This window comes from Ceratotherium simum, chromosome 24 (genome assembly GCF_057802395.1).
Source record: "Ceratotherium simum simum isolate JZ-2026a chromosome 24, ASM5780239v1, whole genome shotgun sequence".
NCBI lineage: Eukaryota > Metazoa > Chordata > Mammalia > Perissodactyla > Rhinocerotidae > Ceratotherium > Ceratotherium simum.
In genome coordinates, this window is record NC_141923.1 from 3,611,350 (window position 1) to 3,625,852 (window position 14,503).

The 14,503-nt window shown below is 60.9% G+C and overlaps 1 protein-coding gene across 1 annotated transcript; it reads right to left on the minus strand.

Moving 5' to 3' along the window:
• Positions 1–561: 561 nt before the first annotated feature.
• TNFAIP2 (TNF alpha induced protein 2) lies at positions 562–13,092 on the minus strand. Its single transcript, XM_087447896.1, has 12 exons — positions 12,867–13,092; positions 10,754–11,129; positions 9,829–10,468; positions 7,562–7,676; positions 7,281–7,403; positions 6,983–7,083; positions 6,224–6,322; positions 5,529–5,652; positions 4,470–4,592; positions 4,061–4,216; positions 3,780–3,901; positions 562–2,397 (listed from the first exon to the last, which is right to left on the minus strand). The coding sequence occupies exons 2-12, from the start codon at positions 11,103–11,105 to the stop codon at positions 2,256–2,258; spliced, it is 2,097 nt and encodes a 698-aa protein (XP_087304022.1). The 5' UTR covers positions 11,106–11,129; positions 12,867–13,092; the 3' UTR covers positions 562–2,255.
• Positions 13,093–14,503: the final 1,411 nt, after the last annotated feature.

The following is a 14,503-nucleotide window of genomic DNA, read 5'->3' on the forward strand; positions in this document are numbered from 1 at the left end:
GGGATCCCTTGGGCCCTCCCTCGCTCTGTGGAGTGGACTCTCTAGGCACCCCTTTCCCTCCCCAGACACTCTGCCCTTCCCCAAATCCTGGGCCAGGATGGAGGTGTGAAGAGCCCTTCCCTGGCAATGCGGGCCACTGCTGAACACAGATGGTGAGCTCTCCTGATCACACTTGTAGCTTTCCAAGATCAATTCCGGGAATATAAGAGTAAGTTCCCACTGGGCCCTATGCATGGAGTTAAAATGATTACCTGGAGTCCACCCCCCTCATCCTCAGTAAAGGATTGTGGGGCAGGCCTGACCTACCCATGATCCCCTATTTATAGGTAAGGAAACTGAGGTGCAGAAAGGTGAAGTGATTGGCCATGCCCCACGGGGAGACCCTTCCCAAGCTCATGCTCACAGGTGAGAAGGGGGCAGGAGGGCTGTGGGGCTGGACTCATTGGGGCCCCAGTGGGGATTCGACACAGAGCCTGGGGGGACAGGGTCTGACCAGACCCCAAGAGACTGAGAAAGCCGCTGATGCCCTATCCCTGCTCCCAAAATAAATCAGTCCACAGCCACTTTGGAAATCAGCTTTATATCAAGCTATAAAAACTCGGATCCTGTCTCGAGTCCACATATACAAAAGCAGTACTATCAAAAATAATATTAATAACATCAAACACACTAATTCCTACAAATGTACAAGGGCCTTTGTGCACCATTTACATGGGCCAGATCCTGGCCACAGTACCTGAAAGAGGGGGACAAACCCAAGAGAGCTGGTTCCAGACCCCATCGGGGCCCCCTGCAGCTGGGGCATGCCTGGGTCTGAAGTGCCCACTCTCATGCTGAGAGGGCCTTCGGGGTAGGCAGAGGCCTCGGAGGGTAACTGAACCATGTTTCCCTGGGGTCGAACAAGGCGCCCTACAGGGCAGGGGATGGATGGAGGCTGTGGTGGGCAAAATAATAGCCCCCCAAAGATGCCCACATCCTAATGCCTGGAACCCGTGACTGTGTTAGGTTCTATGGCCAGGGGGCATTAAGGTTGCAGGTAGAATTAAGGTTGCTGGTCAGCTGATCTTAAAATAGGGAGCTGATCCTGGATGATCTGGGTGGCCAAAAGTCATCAAAAGTGTCCTTAAAAGTGGAGGAGCCGGGCAGAAGTGGATGGCTGAGGTCTGTGATGTGAAAAATATTCAACTGGCCATTGCTGGCTTTGAAGATGGAAGGGGGCCACGGACCAAGAAATATGAGTGGCCTCTAAAAACTGGAAAAAGAAAGCAAATTCCTCTGCAAAGCCTCCAGAAGGAACCAGCCCTGCCAACACCTTGGTTTTAGCCCACTAGACTCCTGTCAGACTTCTGACCTCCAGAACTGAAAGACAGGTTCTTGTTTTAAGCCTCTAAGTTTCCGGAAATTTGTTACAGCAGCCGTAGGAAACTAACACAGATGCCAAGGGGTCAGAGGTCAAGCTTGCCTGACCAGACCTCAGCCTGACTTCCAGGTGGAGGACTCAAGGGGGCACCACTGAGCCTGTTCATGCGTGGGGGCAGGCTGAACCTGGGGACACTCAGGAGGTCCTTGGTCCTCCTGGGCCCATCCTCAGGGGAAGCCGATGAGGAATGCAGAGAGGTGTCGGGGTCTGAGCCGCAGGGGTTGGGGGGCAATCTGGAGGGGGCTCTGATGCTAGCTCTGCCCCCAGCTCACCATGTGACCCCACACACCCCTTTCCAGGCCCCAGATAAGAGTTCATGGGTTCCTTCTTTCCCTTCCAGCCTTCTATTGCAGACTTGATGAGCCCATCACAGCCTGGGCCAAAGGATGCAGGACGGGTGAGGCTCGGCCCCTGGCCCTAGGCAGCTGGGGAGGCTCAGACCCAGCCACGGGGAGGACAGTTATGAGGCAGACTGTGGAACAGCCCCATGGACAGAAGGTGACCCAGGGTCTCTGACCCCTGGCCACTCTCCCTCCTGGCTCCCTCCTTCAGTGCACGCATGACCGACTGTCATTTACAAAGAGTTCCTCGGGTGTTGCCTCCTTGGCTCCCCACAAGGGATGATCTGCCCCCACTAGACAGGTAAACAAACCGGGGCCTGTCCAATTCCAGCTGCCCAGGGGCCTACACCTTGGCCAGGGCTGGACAGAAGCAGCAGCAGATGGCAGGAAGCCTGTGAGGGGCCGTGAAGCCAGCGCTGCTCTGAACAGCCCCTAAGCGGGGTGATGTCCGATGCTCGCCGGGTGCTCACAAGCAGGTCAGGCCGCTGGAAAAGCTAACCAACCTTTATAAGTGAAAATAGGGACTTGAAAGGCTCACGTGCCCCTGTGTCAATGTCCAGAATGCTCCGGATGCTCTTGAATTCGCTGCTTGACAGGTTCCCCTTGATGGCCAAGATGGCACCCAGGTGGCCTTTGCTGGCAAGAAGAGCGTCCTGTCAGTCCAGCCCTGTCACCAATTCCCTGCTCATACCTCTTCCCAGCTCCCCAGACTCCTGGCCAGAGCCACAGGGCCCTGCATCCAACCCCCTGCCCACGAGGGCGCCTCACTCTCCTTTGCCCACTGTGCTCCAGCAGCACTGGCCATCTGTCCGTCCTTAGAGCACACCAAGCTCCTGCCCACCTCAAGCCTTTGCACTGGCTGTTCCTCCTGGAATGCTCTTTCCCACACTCTTGAGATGAGCAGCTCCTTCTCACCATTTAGGTCTCAGCTAAAATGTCACCACCCCCAGGAGGCTTCCCCATCTCTCAAGTCAGCACCTCCTGTCATCACCACCTTGGTTAAACAATCTTTACAATTTGCAACTGTATTTCTTTGAATGATTACCTCATTATTGCTAACCCTCAGTAGGCTCTAAGCTACATGAGGATGACTGAAACCTGATCTGTCTTGTACCTCATTGCATCCCGATGCCTAGAACAGAGCCTGGCACCTAGCAGGAGACCACTCAATAATTGTTGTTGGGATGGGTGGATGAATAGATAGGTAGATGGGTGGGTGAGCAGATGGATGGATGGATAGATAAGTAGATGGGTGGGTAGGCAGATGGATGGATAGCTAGATGGGTGGGAGATGGGTGCTTGTATGAGTGGGTGGATGAAGAGGTGAGTGTGTAGGTATGTGGATAGGTAGATGGATGGGTGGAGTGGATTAGCAAGGAGCTGGACTAGGCTAAGCCAGATCAATCCAACTCAAGGCCTGTCCAAACTTTCCCTACCATGTCAAAGGACTCAGCCCAAAGAAGCAATTTCTCTGGCTCACCAGATCGTCAAGCAGCCAGGGGCTAAGCCTCTACTCCGGAATGGGAGCTCCAGGGCCCAGGGCATAGATCCACGCTCCTGAGGAACCTTAGGCAGAGTGGTAAACCCCAGCTTGACTACTGACTTGCCACGGCCTCTAGCAGGCCCCTGGTCTCTCTGGTCTCAGTTTCCCCTCTGAGGGGCAGTAGCATGTAAGGCTAAGGGTGTGGTTTGAGGAGCCAGACTACCTGGCTTTGTCATCTTGGCTCCTCCACTGACTAGCTGTGTCACCCTGGACATGTTCCTTAAGCTCTCCAGGCCTCATCTGTAAAATGGGGATGAAAAGTGTCAGCCTCAGAGGGTTGCAGTGAGGATCAAACAAGCCACTGTAAAGATCTTAGCGTGGTGCCCGGCATACGGCGAGCACTTTGCAGAGGTCAGCTGCCCGCCCTGCATCGTGAGGGCCAGCATCTGCGCTCCAACCGTCCCGAAGGGGCTGATCCTAGTGCGGTCAGCAAGGCCATGTGACTGCCCAGGTCCTGTGGTGCCCCTGTTCTCACCTGAAGTCTGGGTAAGAGGTGGCATAAGTGGCCACCTCGAGTTTGATGGCACTGGGGTCTTGCAGGCGAATGATCTCGGCAAGCGTGGGGAGGGCGTGATGCAGCCAGGTTGCCGGGGAGCCCTGCAGGCAGAGGCCTGGTCAGAGGGAGGCTGCCCTCTCCCGGAAGGGCACCCAGGGATCCACAGAGGTTCAGGGCAGAACTGATCAGGTTTCAGGGCACCTGCACGGGGAGGGGCAGCCCATCCCAGTGGGGCTTGGGAGGGGCAGGCAGGGGCTTACGTTCTGCATGCAGAATTGCTGGATGAGCTTGGCGTTGGCCTGAATGTGCCCCGCCAGCTCCTCCTGCTGCTCAGCTGTCTTGAGAACCACGCGCCGCTTGCTGAGGCGGATGATGTACTCCTTCACTAGGTGCAGGTGGACCGCCTCCATGAGCTCCTGGGTGGGCGAGCAGGCAGGGGCATGTGAGCCATGCACTGACAGGGAGCCGCCACCGCCCTCGAAGCCAGGAGTCCAGGGAGGGGCAGAGGCCAGAGCAAAGGAGTGCATGCGTGTGTGTCTGTGTATGAGTGCACGTGTCTGTGGGCGTGCACGTGTCTGTGGGTGTGCATGTACACACAAATGTTAGCATGTATGTCCAGTCTGCGCCCCCACCCCCCCAGGCCCAGCCACCAGCCCAGCACCTCCTCACCTCCCGGAAACAGTCATGCAGTTCCAAGAACTCGGGCAGCCTTTCGCCCACGGTGGCAATGATTTCCTCCAGGGTCTGCCGGGCAGCCGCCCAGCGGGTCTGCGTGAACCTCTTGAACAGCGGCTGCAACAGGAGAGGGGCAGGATGCCTGGTCACGCCCTGCAGAGGAAGGGCCGCCAGCCGCAGACACGCACACGCACACGCACTGCCACACGTGGCCCAGCGCAGGGGCGAGGGGATCTCAAGGTCTCTCAGGGGACCAGGCAGAACTCGGGTCCCTGTTCACAGACAGGAAGTGGAGGCAGAGTCTGTGTACCCTTCTCCAAGGTTGACTGGCTGGAGCCAGGACAGCCGTCAGCCTGCCCTGAGGCCTCTTCCACGACCCCCTCTTAAATAAATACATTCCTGCATAAACAAAGCCTTGTGCTTGGCCGGGCCTGTGAGGACCAGTGCCAAACCATCCAGGGTCACAGACCGGCCTTCACCACTACTGGCCACCCATCGTCTCCGGCCCTGGGAAGTGGGGACAAGGCGGGCTCCCAAGGAGGGCGGGCAGGGAACCCCTCTTCTTTCTTTCCAGGGCCCCCTGCCTCACCCTCTGCTAAAGGTATCCAGGGGATTCTGTGGATTTCTTGGCCCACAGCGGATGTGGCGGTGGCTGCCAAAGGCTCTGGTTGCCACAGCTGGGAGTTAGGCACGGGGACAGCGCCTGGGCAGGAGGGTCTGGGAGAGCTGGAGGAAAAGTGTGCAAACTTGGGGAACTGCGCTGAGTCTAAATGGGGGAGGGGCACTGAGGCTTCTTCTCTGCGCCCTCCCAGCCCTGGGCGGCCCCTCTGAGGCTGAGCCCTAGGCTGAAGGGGTGGGGGTAAGGTCAGGAGCTCTCCATGGCCCCATCACCTGGGCAGCACCAGCCTCATGACGGCTGTGCCCACACCATGACTTCCACGTGCCAGGTCTTTGCATCTGCTGTTCCTGCCCCTGGAGCACCCTCCCAGCCTCTCCCCACGTCCCCCCAGCACTCGCTTCAGCATGTTCCACTGGGAAGGAGACTCCAGCTACCTTCAGGTCCTCAAACAGCTTCTGGAGCAGGTTGTCAAAGCCGTGACTCTTGAGCTCACTCAGCGGGCCCAGCAGGTGGCTCGGGAGGTCCTGTGATGTCTGCCACTTCTGCTCCATGGATGTCCTGGAAGGACGTGGATGGAGGTTGGGAGGTCACACCAGCCCTGCCCAGCCTTCAGCCCCATACCCACAGAGCCAGTTCCCTAGGCAAATCTTCCTAAACCAGTTCTCCACTCTAGAACCCTCAATGGCTCCCCATTCCCTGTGGGAGCAAGTCCAGGTCATCCCATCCATGTTCCCCAGACGGGGCCCAGCCTTCTCGCCCCAGCACACACCTACACCACAGCCTCTTCTAACCGAGGGCAAGTTCCTCAGCTTCTCCACACCTCGGTTTGCTCATCTGCTTAATGCCCATAATCACCGTACCTACTTCACAGGGTTGTTATAAGGAGCAAATCGTTTGCACAAAATGCCTTGCCTCCCAGCGCTTGATAAAGATCTGCAGCTGCTCGGGCTGCAGGCCCTGCTCATTTCCCCATAGGCCTGGCTCATTCTAATTCCCATCTTTGCTTAGGCTGCTCCTCCCACTCCCTCCTCCACCCCTGCCCCGCCCCTCCGCCTCGGCTCCCCTTTCCCTCCAGCTGGTCTGCGGGCCCAGTGATTCCTGCTCCGCACACCCCTCCCAGCACTCTCACCGGAAGGACAGGCAGTTGTTGATGTTGGCGATGACATTGGCCCTGTAATTTCTCAGCAGTCTGCACCTCTCCAGAAATTCATCAAAGGCGCGCTGGTAGCTGGTGAAACGGGAAAGGGCACATTGGGACCAGCACAAATCCTGGGACAATAGCAACCTCCAGCCTGCCAGACCAGCCTCCCGGGGTTTACAAAGCGCTTTTCCGGTTGATGGACTCCCCACAGCCCAGGGCGGGCCGCTAGCCCTAGCATCGTGTAACTGGCTTCACACGCTAAGGTCGGTAGAGCCAGGGCCCCTACAGAGCTCCTGAAGAGGGTGCCAGGCTGGCTCCGCTGCCCCCACTCCTTCCCCCAGGCCCCCTCTAGAGCTGGAATACTGGAAGGGATGGAGGGTGGATGGGGGAGTTCTCAGAGGTGAAGAGGCAGGCAGCCAAGAGAATTGTGAGGGTGGAGACTGGGGGTGTCACTCGAGGGGAGGCCAGGGTCCCATCCCTCATGGGGCATCCTCTTTGCAGCTGGAGGCTGCTCAGCTGGGAGCTTTCCTGAGGGGGTGGTCAGATCACCTGAGGCTCGGTGCCCGGGTGCGTGGGGCAGGCTTGGGGTAGAGCACTCCTGCTCTACCCCAATGACAGACACCGTAGGGGCAGGGAGAGGGTGCTGATCTAGCTTGGATCCCCACCTGGGGCATGAGGGAGGGGCGGTGGCTCTGAGAGAGGTGGCTGCAGGAACCCCCTCCTGAGCACACGAGGACACACACCCACCTCCTCAGGAACACAACCAGCTCCACCAGCAGCATGTGCTTTATCTGCATGCCCAGGTCCAGGGTGATTTCCTCGGCCTTGGCCTGGCCCTGGGAGATGATCTGCAGGGGGGAGGGGGAGCTGAGCAGGGGCCCACCTGGACTAGGGCAGGGGCAGAGGCAGTATGCTGGAACACAGCGGGTGGTGCTCAGAGGCGGGCATGTGTGTGCACACAAGGATTGACGAGTGTGGGCTCTGCGTCCTGCACCGCGGGCTCACACACGGGCTGTGTGTGTGCACGAGGGGCAGGCTGTGCTACCTGGATGATGTCGATGGCCAGCTCACTGTGGCAGTGGCCGTCCAGCCTCTGAGGGGCCACATCCTGGGCCCAGCGCTTCGACTCCAGGTCCAGGGCACGGGCCATCATCTCCTTCACACTGGCCTGGGGGGAGGAGGGGCAGGTCAGGGTAGCCCAGAGCCCATCACCCTGCCCACATGGAAGTCCCTATCAGGTTCCCTACCCACGTCCTGTCTGTCCCCGAGCCTCCCTTCCGCTTCCTTCCCACCCCTCCCTTGTGCCGGCCCTGGCGCTGGACTCACCACTTCATTGGACAGGAACGTGGCCTCCAGCAGCCGGATCTGCCTGGAGGGCAGGAGGCTCCCAAGCCCGACGCCCTGGAGGTCACGCGCCAGCTTGGGGCTATTGATGATTTCACTGTGGGCAGAGGGGGCTGGCATAAGGAAACCTGTGCCCATTCAGCACCATCACTCAAGCAGGAGCCCACCTCCTCAGCGTGGGTCTCCAGCAGGCCCAGAACTTGATATTGCCCTCTCCCCCAATCCACCCCCATCTCTGCTTCTCCATCTCAGATGATGAGTCCTCCATCTAACCGGTTTGGTTCAGGCCAAAACCTTGGAAGCATGGTGCCTCGTCTTACTCTCCCACTCTCCATCCTCTCCTGCTCCAAAATACACTCCCACAATTGATCAGCCTCAACCTCATGGGCTGATGCCCAGCTATCACCATCTCTCACCTGGCTCCTTGCCTCCCTGCTTCCGCCTTCACCCCCAACGATCCCTCCTCCACCCAGCGGGCAGAACCACCTTTCAGATCGGATCCCCTCCCTGCTCTAAGGCCTCCCCTCTCACACAGATAAAACCCACCACCTCAGGGCAGCAGCCATGAGTCCAGCTGGTTGTTCTCTGCCTCCTTCCCACTCCATCCCCTCACTGCCCTCCAGCCCTGTGCCACCCACCCCCCAGGCTGGCCCTGCTGCCCCCAAAGGGTGGCCAGTCCACACAGGAAGGGCTGTCCCCCTCCCCTCTGAACTGGTCCATGGAGGCATCTCCACTTACTCTCGTGGCGCCTCTGTGGGATCCCAACGCCCCCAGGGACCAGTCTGCCTGGAAGGTCCAGAATGGCCCTCTGTGCCCCTCTTCCAGCCTGGACACAGCTGCGTCCCTTTGCTCTCTGCACTTCTAGCCACCCAGGCCTCAACAATGCCTCCCTGGACTCCCCCTCCCCAGGGCTCTGTGCCCAGCTGGCCTCAGTTTCCTGCTGCGCTGACCCCAGTGGGCCCCGGCCTAAAAGCCCCCTAGGTCACTGGGACAGGAAGGCTGACCTCAGAGGTGCGGGTGCCTGGCATTTCCTGGTGAGTCAGGACAAGCAAGAAGTAACCAGCTCAGGGCTGGCCTGTCTCTCCTACAGCCCCTGCCCTGTTCCAATTTCCCTATGCCCTGCTGACTCTTCACGCACCACCCCCATGGGGCCCTTCCTCCAGGTCCCCCCGCTGGAGGCTGACCGACCAGCACCAACTGAGCCCATTGGTCACCCAGATGAGTCTCTGAGATCCTCAGACACTGCTCACACTGCCTACACCTTCAGGCTTCCTGCACTCAGGGCTGGGGGCAGCCCCTATAGGAACCCCTGGCTTCCCACACCCTGGGCATTTCCACACAGCAATACAACTCTCTCCCCATCCAGCTTGTGCAAATGACAAGCATGCTCAGGGACCCATGGAGCGTGGGTAATGAGACTCCGGGGCTGTCTGAGTCTGTCCCAGCTGGTACCAGGTACCCTCTGTTGGCACAGCCAGCCTCCCACCTGAGGCGCTCCAGGCCTCAGTGGCCAGAACCCAGCTCTGCCATGGTCTCACTGAGAGACCTAGCACAACGGGGATCTTTCCAACAGGCCACATGGCCCTACTCCACCCCTGCTCACTGTCCTGCCTGGGAGTGCCCCATAGCTTGCTGGGTAAACCCAAACACTGACAAACTCCCCGAATGTCTCCCGGCTCAGCCTCAGGCCCTGGAAGATGACTCCCTCTGCTGAGAACACCATCCTCCCTCCTGCCCTGCCTGCCCTCTCCCCTCCCCTGCCTGACTCCCTTACTTCTATTAGACTGTGAGCTGCCCCAGAGCAGGACGGTGGTTCCTGCGGGTGGCAGAATTTGACACCTTCTCGTCCTCCTCTGGGCTGGCTTCAGCAGCTCACCCTGTTCCGGGCTCTCACAGTCCCTGGCCTCCTCTGCCACTGCCCTTCCTGCTCTGGATTGTCTGCCTCACGCCCTCCCCAGACTGGGAGCTCATGAATGAATGATGAAGTCCCTGCCATTCTCTGCACCTCAGTTTCCCCAACTGCGGAATGTGGCTGAGGCCCAGGAAATTAAGGCTTCCAAGTACAAAACAGACTCCGTGCAGGCCCTGCCCCTTTGAGTCCAGGCCTTGTCCCTTCCTTCTCCCATCACCCCCCCAACCCCAGGACTCTGCTGGCAGTGACCTCGCTAAAAGCCTGCTGCCTGCACAGGTGACACCCCCTCCCACAGACCGGGCCCCTCCCTGCCCACGAGGCCCCAGCGCCCCCTCACTTGGGGTAGAAGTTCTGCACCCAGACCAGCAGCATGTAGGTGTCGCGCTGACACAGCTCGAACTGCGCCATGGCCTCCAGCTGGGCCGCGAAGCTCTGGTGGTAGCTCTCGGCGTAGGCCGCCACCACGCCGAACTCGGCGGGGAACAGCGGCTTCAGCCGCTCCACCACGGCCTCCAGGTCCTCCTTCATGGTGCGGCCCATGTGCAGGAAGATGCGCTCGGCCTCCGAGCGGCCTTCGGCGCCCTCGGCCGGCGGCCGGCCCAGGCGCTCCTCCGCCGTCTGCGCCACGTCGCGCCGCCACAGCTGCAGCCAGCGCCGCGGCCGCGTGGTGGCCAGTGCCGAGGGCCCCGCGGCCCCCGCCGCCGCCTGGCGGTCCTCGCGCTCCTGCTCGGCCAGCACGGCCAGCGCCTGGCGCAGCCGCTCGGGCGCCGTCTCCAGCGGCCGTCGCAGCAGGCCGAGCACCTGGTCGCGCAGCAGCGCGTACAGCGCCTCCACCTTGCTCTGCCGCCGCACCAGCTCCTCCTGGCTCGTGCCGCCCGCCGCCGCCGCCGCCGCCGCCTGCAGCTCCCGCTCCAGCGCTAGCAGCGGCCGCGCCGCCTCCAGCCGCCCGCACTCCAGGTCCGCCTTGAGCTCCTCCACTGCGGCCAGAACCAGAACCCGCTTTAGGGCCGGCCCCGGGACCCACGGCAGGGGGGCGGGGACAAGTCACCTCCCACGGCGCCCACGGGAGAGCAGACAAGACTGAAGCTCGGGTAGGCCTACTCCCAAGCCCCCAAGATCAGAGGGGGCAGGTGAAAGCCCATCTTTCCTGCCCTCTAGGTGTCCTGGGTGAGTGGGCCATCCACTCCGATGAGCCCCGGCCTTGCCCAGGCCCTGGCCAGCTCTGACCCAGGACCCCAACCCCACCTAGGGCCCCAGCTTACCTGTGGGCAGCCTGCCACCCAGCCTGGGCCCCGACTCCGGCTCGGGGTGGAGCGCAGCCTGCGGCTCTGCTGAGCTGGGCTGAGGCTTCTTCTTCCTCCCTTTGGTGAAGACGCTGAACATGTTGGCTAGTCCTTTTGTCTTCTTCTTCTTCTTCTTCCCAGCCTCTTCCTTGTCCCTATCGGGGGCTACCTCAGCCTCCAGGGATGGCACCGGGTCCTCAGAGGAGGCCTCTGACATGGAGGCCTCTGACTCTGCCTCTGACGTGGAGGGCAACTTCTGGGGGTTTCTGGGGAAGTCAAGGGTCCCTGGCACAGGCTGCTGGCCTGGAAGGCCTTGGCAGAAGGTCATCATCTTCAGTATCCCCCTGGCTCAGGCCTGCAGGTTGGAAGGGAGGGAGGAATGAAAGGGTCAGAAGTCACGGTGACAGGCCCCGGCTCCCAGCTCCCAGGCCCAAGGACACAGCTGGCCATGGCGACAGTGCTGAGTGTGCTTGATCTGTTTTCCCGCATATGACCACCAGGGCTCTGGCCATACTCCACACGAGAGTAAATACATCAACTCGTGACTCATGCAACATGATGACTTCGATTCCCCCCTGCCACAGTCCTGCAAGGCAGATGGGATGATCCATCAGCCAGAGGAGAAATTGAGGTGGAGGTGGGGGTGCGGGGGTGGGAGGGGGAGAGGTGCTTGCCCCAAGCACACGGCAGGTGTGGAGGCTCAGAATCGGCCTGTCGGACTCCTTCCATAGCCCCTGCTACCTCCCCACCAGCCAAGCTACCTTGTCCTATTCCTCCAGGGGCTCATCCTAAGCTTGGCCAGAGCCACTTGGGGGCCAGGAAACCTGGGTTGCTCCTCACTCCCACTGGCTTCACCAGGTGCCCTGGGCAGAGTCCTAGACGGCTGGGCCTCAGTTGCCTCCCCTGTGCCATTTGGGTTGGGAGTTCCATTGCAAGACCAAGCAGGGGGTGCTCTGGGGAGCCCCAAAGCCAAGATCTGGGCACTTCTGCCCTGCCCACCCACTGCCGCAGCTTCGCCTCCCAATCCATCCCATTTTCATGTCACACACCCACAGAAGCTGGTCTAGCCAGCTGGCTGGGGCTGCTCAGCCCCACCCTGGGCACCCAGGCCCCACCCCTGTCCTCTTGCTGGGGTGAGGGAAAGGGCCACCCTGATCAGCAGTGCTGCCCACCAGCCTCCTCTCTACCCTCACTGCCCCCTACCTCCTGGGCCCCCACGCATGCTAGGCTCTATCTGACCTCCACACCCAGCTCCTGCAGGTCCCCACATGGCATTGGTGCCTCTTTGCCTCTGTGGCACACTTGCCTCTGTGCCTCCCTACCCTTCGAGGTCCTGCAGCAGCCCCTTGGTCCTGTCCCAGGCCTTGACTCTCAGAGGCAGCTGGTGCAGTGGAAACAGAAACGAAACAGCTGTGGGCTCAGCTGGACCACTCACTAGTGTGTGGACTGGACACCCCTTCCTTCACAGGCCTCAGATTCTCCATCTATGAAACCGGGACAAGGACCCCCACCTCACAGTGCTGCTGAGAGGATGTGCAAAATCACACAGCCAAGGGCAAGCACCCATCCCAGCCTCAGTCAGGGTGCAAGTCCTGCATCCCTGTGTCTGTCATGCCCACCTCAGTGCCTGGGCACAGCAGAGAAGGGCGGGAGAGGCATCCCTTTAAGCCGGGGCTCTTGGCTGGGCACACTGAGACAGGAAGAGGCCTACTCAGAGTCAGCGCCTGTGGTCCCACAGCGGCACCCCCTCCAGTCCTCCCAGCTCTCCCAGCTTCTCCCCAGGCACACACACACCCTGACCCTCCTTCCGGGTCAGGGCTGAGGTCCACATAGCCTCCCACAGCCTCTGCCCCTGGCTCCTTCTGTCCTGGGCGGATAGATACCCATCCCCCAGGTGAGGACACCCTGGCACAGGCAGGCCAAGTGACTTGGACTACGTCACACAGTCAGCCCCCCAACTTCCTACTGCAAAAGGAAGGGAGACCGCTGCGCCTTTCCCCACAGCCCCTCCCTCCCTGCCTTTCTCAGGACAGAGTCCTGGGATGGGAGCGCCAAACCCGGGTCCTCTGCGCCCCGACGCGCAGCAGCTCACCGCAGGGGCCTCGGTTTCCCTAGAAGGGGGGCTGCCGGAGGCCTGAGGCCCTCAGAACGTCCCGCCCCTTTGGTCCCCTCCGCCGCGCCGGCCGCTCCGTCGGGCGATCTGGCCGGGGACTCAGGGTCGCGGCGGGTGGACGGCCGCGCGAACTGGTGGGGGACGGATGCAGAGCGGGCGGAGGTCACTTACTGTGTCCGGGCCCAGCTGCTGCTGTCGCGGCAGAGCCCGGCGCTGCCTGAAATAGTTCGGACTCCGCCCCGCCCGGCCCGCCCCGCCCACCACAGCCGCGGAAAACCCGCGGCCGAAGCCAAGGCAGAGTGTGGCGGGGGCTGCCTGTGTCCCTGTGTCGGGTGTCGCGCGCCCCCCCCGCGGCGGTGCTGGGCCTGCCCAGCAGGGGAGGGGAGGTCACTACCGCCCACCAGCCAGGGCGGGGTAGCTGGGCTAGCGGAGCGTCGTCCGGGTGTGTGGGGTGAGGGGAACAGCATCCGGGGCCAACCGGGATCAGTCTGGCGCTGACCCATTGTCCGACGACGACGGCTTCTTATTGGCCAGCTGGAAGGCCCCGCGATCAGGACCACTTTCCCGCGTCACAGAGCCAGCACCCATCCCAGCTCCGGGCACTCCCCTCCCCCACCTCCCGCGGGGTGCTGGGGACGGTCCCACCCTAACTCCCTCATTCTCGACAAGGATCGCCCTTTTTGGGAGAGAGTTCCCACTCTGAATATCACTGTGGCCGCACAGAAGCATGGGGAGGGGGCCTTCCTGGAGGAGGCGCCCTAAAGGAAAGGGGGCTGCAAGGATGATCAGCTATTGACAAAGCACCTGTGCTGGGTGCCTTGCATACACTCTTATTATCCAGACTTGCTTGAAACGGGAAAATGGCTCAGAAAGGCGAAGTGACTCGCCTCAGGTCACACAGGCAGAAAATGGCAGAGTTGGAATCCACATCCGGGCCTGTAGGATTTCCACTGAAGCACTTTCCCTTCTGGGACCAGGGCTGGGCCAGGACAGGCTCCTGGAGGCACAAGGCTGGGACCCCAGTGGCTCAGGCTTGACGATCACTTGGCCCAACTTTGTCTTTACTCAGTGTGGCCTTGAGCAGGTCACACACCTGTCTGGGCCTCAGTTTCTCCATCTATGCTCTGTCTCTGTGGGTCTGTCATGGGGCAGGGAGGAGGTGCTGGTGAAGAGGACCCATCAGCGACTTACCCCCTTCGCTATTTCACATCCTAGGAATTTCTGGCCCCTGGAAAGGACCATGTCACTCAGGAATTTCCCGGCTGGGCACCAGCTTCCCTTTTGCTCCCTGCTAGAGCCCTGCTCCTCCCTCTCTTTTGTTTGCACACAAACTCGTCCAGCGGTCTCCCCCTTCCCGCTGGTCCCTCCACCCCCATGGGCCTGGGCACAGATCTCTGAGGCCTGGGAGGGATGGCCGAGTGGGCAGGATAGGGGGAAGCTGGGGGTGCCCCTTAGGACTGAGAACTTCCTCTTCCTCTGTGGGAGTGGTGGCCAAGTGCCAGGTTTGGGCTGGGACTCAGATCCTGTCCCTGGGGGCTTGCGGGGAGGGGGAGGGGGATTCGGGAGATGGCAGTAAGATGGACTCTACCCGTTCTCTTCCTGAGGCCCCAGGAGTG